Here is a 5,595-nt window from a genome sequence, read left to right as displayed (position 1 = left end):
AGATAGATAGATAGATAGATAGATAGATAGATAGATAGATAGATAGATAGATAGATAGATAGATAGAGAAATTTAGTTCTTTTCCAAATAAGGAGAACTGTTTTCTCAAAATAACGAACCAATTTCCTGATAATTTTCCACTCTTGCATCATTCAGTAAGCATAGAGACAGCCTGGTCCCCTCAGCTGGTCACTGATGAAGTTTACTATCTATCTATCTATCTATCTATTTATTTATTTGCTGTTATTTAATCAGGCAAATCCCACTGAGATCGCAGATCTCTATTGTAAGGGCGGCCTGGGCCTGAAGGCAACCTAATGTACATCAGTTTGTGTCATTTTTGTATCATTACACAGGATGAAATTTCAATTTGTTTGTCTTGAACAAATAACTTTCATATCAGCCCTCATCATTTAAGGAGACGGCTGGCCCGACTGGAGATCAGCAGGTGTTTACACAGTAAACCTGCTGATATAATAAATTTTATCGGTGACTAGCTCAGAGGATCGGGCCGTCTCCATCGTTACTGAATGATGCATAGAAAAGCATAACTCATCTTGAGAAAATCATCCGGAAATTAACTCATTATCTTAAGAAATCAGTCCTTGTTATTTTGTGATAACGACATACTACGTCTTCATCATGAGAAAACCATGGGAAAAAAATATATGCTGAAAACAGACGCTCTCAGCTTCTGTACTCATCATTCTGGTCAGATTTAATCTAGATTTCTCCAAACTGAGGTTGTTCAGAGAGTTATCCACAACAGGTAAGATACTCATTACTCAAGCCTTTTCCACACAATGACACTTGAAAAAGATCTACTCTATTCATTTACTGTAAATGGCTTTAAAGGTGGACATATGCTTCAAATCCTTTTTCACATTTAAAACATTCATTTGGGGTTTATATAAAGTGGAACAGCAATGCTTTGATCTGAATTCCTCATTATTGTAACTCCACAAGCCCCTCATTCACCCCTTTTCTGAGGCATGTCTCAAAACAACTCATTTTGAGGCTGTCTCTTTAAATCCAAACAATGTGCTTCTCCACCTCCAGCTTCCAGAGTGGTCTATTCCAGTTTGTTGGAGGGAGTTTACGGCTATCAAGCAGTGCAGAAACCCTTTATTTACAAATTAATTAAAARATGTCAAAAAAGGGAAGACTTGTCCATCCAGCCTCACATGTTGGAGCCTGAGTCTGACCCAGAGCCAGAGGMGAAGGAAGACGACCAAAGTGTAGTTAGGAAGTCCAGAACTTATGYCTGTTACGTCGCAAATGTGATGTAATATTTCAGAAAACTGAACAGGTTGAAAAATATGACCAGAACATAATAGGACGATATCTTTGCAGCACCTGGAGACACTAATTTGAAATTCTCTGCACTGGTGAACAGAGCAAAATGAATTTGATGGCTAAAAAAGTGGATTTTGCATGATATGTCCACTTTAAAGCAACGTACTAAAAGGAGGGCACGTTTAAAATTACTGTCAGCARAGAAAGGAAACAGTAACAGAAACTAAACAACTGCTTTCGAATCACTGAATTTTGTTCATTAATTACGAATGCAGACAAAATGTTTGTTTATGAACCAATATATGTCAAGAGGAAAAGCTGAACAGTTAAMTGGTGGTGCGGGGCGGCTGCCATATTGGATTCTCACATTCTTCAACAGATACAACTGGGCAGCTGTGTGACACTCGATACTCGCTCAGCAGCCAAAGGAAAAGTCATCTGTTGCACTCGAGTAAGTGTCGATGGAGCTCAGGCAAGAATCTGGGCTGCAGGTTGTGTCTAAACATTAAAAATATGATATACGTGTGAAGCCACTATTTAAAAAAACCTTTCTGCAATTAGTTTTATTTAATATTTTCAAATGTTTAACTGACCGACAGAAAAGGTTGTCACTGATGCTCCTTAAACTAAAGCACAAAAAATAACAATCTCTACTGCTCCCATGTTGTCAGCCATGTGATGAATTCAGAATGCTTTGTTTACACTGAGCGCGGACCCTCATTTCAATTTTGAATAATAATAAATTTAAGAAAACTACTGCAGTAAACTCTTCCAAACTGCAAAATTTCCCACATAGTGAAACAAGAGATATGTTTGACTTTTCGGCAAACTTAAACGCTTTCCTCTCACTGGTGCCTCACCTCCAGATGGTGTGCTAAATGCGGGCAAACTCCCTGCAAAGAAACCATCTGCACTGAATTAAACAGAGGAGGACGGGTGCGTTCAGATCAGCCAAAAAAATGAAAGCGTAGTTAAGTTTGTTTACTTGTTGTTATTCACCCTCCGCTCTAAAAAGGTGTGAAAAGCTGTGCTTAGACGTACACACGGTGTTTTTCAGGAAGACTTCAGTGTAAAATCTGCCAAGAAGGTGGTTCTGAAAATGGAATCCAAGCATTTTACAAAAGTTTGATGTAATTTTTTGGCCCGATGCATTACGCTACTACCGAGCCGGTGTATCTGTAAGACTCACAGGGCTTTGTGTTTGTCTTCAGCAAGGATCTGGTCATTTGGCTTCAGTCCAAACCTTTTAGACAGAAAAAAAAAGTGAATTATTTTATTGTGTTTCAGCCAAATTAGACACATGAGATGAAACAAGTGAAAGCGCACGAGCTGTTTAAACTTACTTGTCAAGGAAGTCTTTGTCCACCACGGCTGAGATGTCAAGCAGCGGGTTGCCCATCCCGAAGAGCGTGTTTTCACTGTGAGGAGACATAAACATATTGTGTGATCTGGACTCCCACCACGCTGCTCTGCGTGAACCGAGGAAGCCAGCAATCTGCTGTGAAACAGGAAGTCATCTGGTCAGGGTTTGTTGACTTAAATGACTGAAGTTTCAGTCAGGGTTGCACATCTGTGCTTCCATGGAGGCTCTATTACCCCGAGAGCCTCCCTCTAATAAAAAATGCCAACAAGGCGTGAGAAATTAAAGCTGGAGTTACTGCATATAGTTACAGCTTTAGTTGCATGTGTATGTGTAAATATTGCTTTTTAAAAATGGTACATCTTGACATTTAAAATATCCAGAAAAGATAATTGTRTTGCTGCTCTGATGTACCTTCATAATAACAAAAGAGGTATTTCATGTCTAAAGTGGTTGAGTCAGAAAAAAAAAACTGTAATTTGTGTCACAAACCCTTAAAGAAATCTAGAATATGTAATCAATAACATGACATAGTGGCCAAAGTCTTATCAACACAGAGTGTTAATGACAAGCACAAAAGAAAAACCACTAAACTGAGTGTCTAGACTTGTCAAAATTGTGTCAAGTCACTAAAAGTACAAGCACAAGTATGTGTCAAAGCAGAGGTCATGACAGCTGCATTTCCTCCCTGCATGGTTCAGATCACCTCACCTTGGTGTTGGCATGTTCTCAGAAAATTCTCCAAATGTTTGAACGATCTGTCCTTCCTCAAAGCAACGTGCTTTTTTAACTCAGGAACTGTAGTAAAGCTGTGGCCAACCCTAGCCCGCTGGTGGGTGAAGTGGGCGGGTCTCAACGTCATCTAGRCTTATGATTGGCTACACACGCTCCAATTACTGTAAGGCTTTTATGCTGCATTTGATTTTAATCGGGAAAAATGAAGTAAAGGATGTGACCACCCTGTTTTAACGCATAGTATGTTATATAAGAAAAAGATGTCTATTTTGCTCATTTATAACCAAATCATGTCTTTCGGAAATGTTGTGTGCTGTTTTGAAACACAATGTAACTTAAAGTAACCCGTTTCAAATGATTAGTCGTTTAATGTGTCMCAAATGTTCCCGGATTCGTTTTTAAAAAGTATGTCTCGATTAAGTTTCCTACGTCAATTGAACGCCGCACGTGTTTTTTTTTATGTCAACAAAACATTATCCACTGAATTGTAAAATAAAACATTTTATTGTGTGGGCTAATTACAAATAAAAACTGTAAACAACTAAACTAGTAATRCAAGGCATAAATCTTGCTGCACCATATTTTTTCTTTAAATTTAGCTTTCTATTTTCGTGTTTTAATATGTAATCAATCCTTTTTTTTTTTACTTTTCCAACAAGCGGTTTTAYAATTTATGAAACATTCTTTAACTATGTTAATATTTTACCTAATAACTGTTTCCTGTCTAACTCTGTCATTAGTTGATCAGATGTTTTCAAAATAGCATTAGAGTAGGCATTAAAACTCGAATATCTGTTTCAAAAAGGATGGATAAAGGCTGGATACATATTTGGATTTGTGTGTGAGTCCRAGTCATGTGATGAACGGTTTCTGCTAGCTGATTTGTATCATCGTGACCAAACGGGACGCGTGTAAAAAACTGTTTTGACTTGAATGCTCCGAGATGATGTAACGTTCAAATGTCCGATCGTCTTATCTCCGAACACCTCCAGCTGACCCTTAACACAACACAACACGGGTTAGCTTCATTAGCAGCTAGCTACAGCSGCTAGCTTCGACGCTAGCTTAAATTACTTAATTTATTTGCCTTTTTTTTTTACCTTAACGCCGTTTTCTTCCCACTCCATGTATTCGTTTCTTCATTAGACATATTTATCTGAGTCTGCAGTGGCTTTGTTAATGCTGTTGAGCCTCTAAAAAAATTGTGGAGGATTTTTTTTTCCCCTAACAGGGAAGAGTAGCAGGAAGAGCTGTTTCCTTTCCTGTCAAATGGTAATAAAGAAATTAGTCATCCGCCTGAAGTCTTAAGAGGAAATTAGTTTTGGATGGGTCCACATTGGTTTGTTACTTTGGCCTGTCAGAGGGTTAACTTAAAGATCATAAGGAGCTTAGAATATCACTATCATTTCTTTTTTATTTTTGTTCAAGAACAGCATGGTCCAGGTGTGTCTCAGGAGTAAAAACACWACTCATTCAACATTTAAGGGTCTTGCGTTTGGACTAATTGCATCATAGTCTGATATACATCAGCTCAAAAACAGTCATCTTAATAATTATGCCATATTAGATAAAACGTGTCACTTAGGTAAATTGGCTTTAGAGGTTTTGCAGTGATTTCTGACTGCGGTAAAGCTAGCCGGCTCTGACTCCAGCCGGCCCAGCGCACAATCTACAATTGCGCGGTAGCTCAAGACATTACGGTACACCTATTTACGTGCTGCTTTCACAATAAAAGCGCACATCCGGTCCATGTTTGACCTACTCAAAATAGGTGATTTCTGGCCTCTTTCAAACAAGTCACACTTATGTGCACCACTTTCAACAGACCAGCTAGAAATCATTTTTATTAAAACACAAATGTCTCAGCAAGAATGACATATGAAAAAAAAGCTAATTGAAACATTACTGTTAAAAAAAAAACAGTGAAAAAAGTCATTTTGCAGTTTACTCATGACAAACTAAATGTGGTTTATATTCCTAATTACTTTGCAGATTTTCATCTCAAAAGGCAGAAGACGGTATGAGAGCAAAATGCCATCATGTATAAATACCCATTTTTAATTGATCATCTTGGGGAAAGTTTAAAGTGTCAGGATAAAAAAAAAACTAATTTCAGCTAACAAAAATGTAAACGCAAAGCAACAAAATCATGTTTTTGCAGTCTTGAGGGTTCCTGTGTAACAAAGATTAAACAACAGCACACC

At 37.9% G+C, this 5,595-nt stretch overlaps 1 protein-coding gene across 4 annotated transcripts in view; it reads right to left on the bottom strand.

The window, feature by feature from the left end:
• Nucleotides 1–4,821, bottom strand: part of adkb (adenosine kinase b) — a 166,178-nt gene extending 161,357 nt beyond the window's left edge. The window contains exons 1-3 of one of the 4 annotated variants that reach the window (XM_014007661.1): nt 4,492–4,821; nt 2,640–2,714; nt 2,486–2,539 (exon numbers count right to left, since the gene is read on the bottom strand). In XM_014007661.1, coding sequence (XP_013863115.1) covers nt 2,486–2,539; nt 2,640–2,714; nt 4,492–4,541 — 179 coding nt within the window. In that variant the 5' untranslated portion in view covers nt 4,542–4,821. Of the gene's footprint in view, nt 1–2,485; nt 2,540–2,639; nt 2,715–3,367; nt 3,500–4,491 lie in introns of those variants that run through there. The other 3 variants (XM_014007659.1, XM_014007662.1, XM_014007660.1) reach the window with 3 other exon arrangements.
• Between the last annotated feature and the right edge of the window lie 774 nt (nt 4,822–5,595).

Source organism: Austrofundulus limnaeus, unplaced genomic scaffold (genome assembly GCF_001266775.1).
Source record: "Austrofundulus limnaeus strain Quisiro unplaced genomic scaffold, Austrofundulus_limnaeus-1.0 Scaffold43, whole genome shotgun sequence".
NCBI lineage: Eukaryota > Metazoa > Chordata > Actinopteri > Cyprinodontiformes > Rivulidae > Austrofundulus > Austrofundulus limnaeus.
Note: the sequence above shows the minus strand (reverse complement) of the source record. Positions and strands in the feature narration are given on the sequence as shown.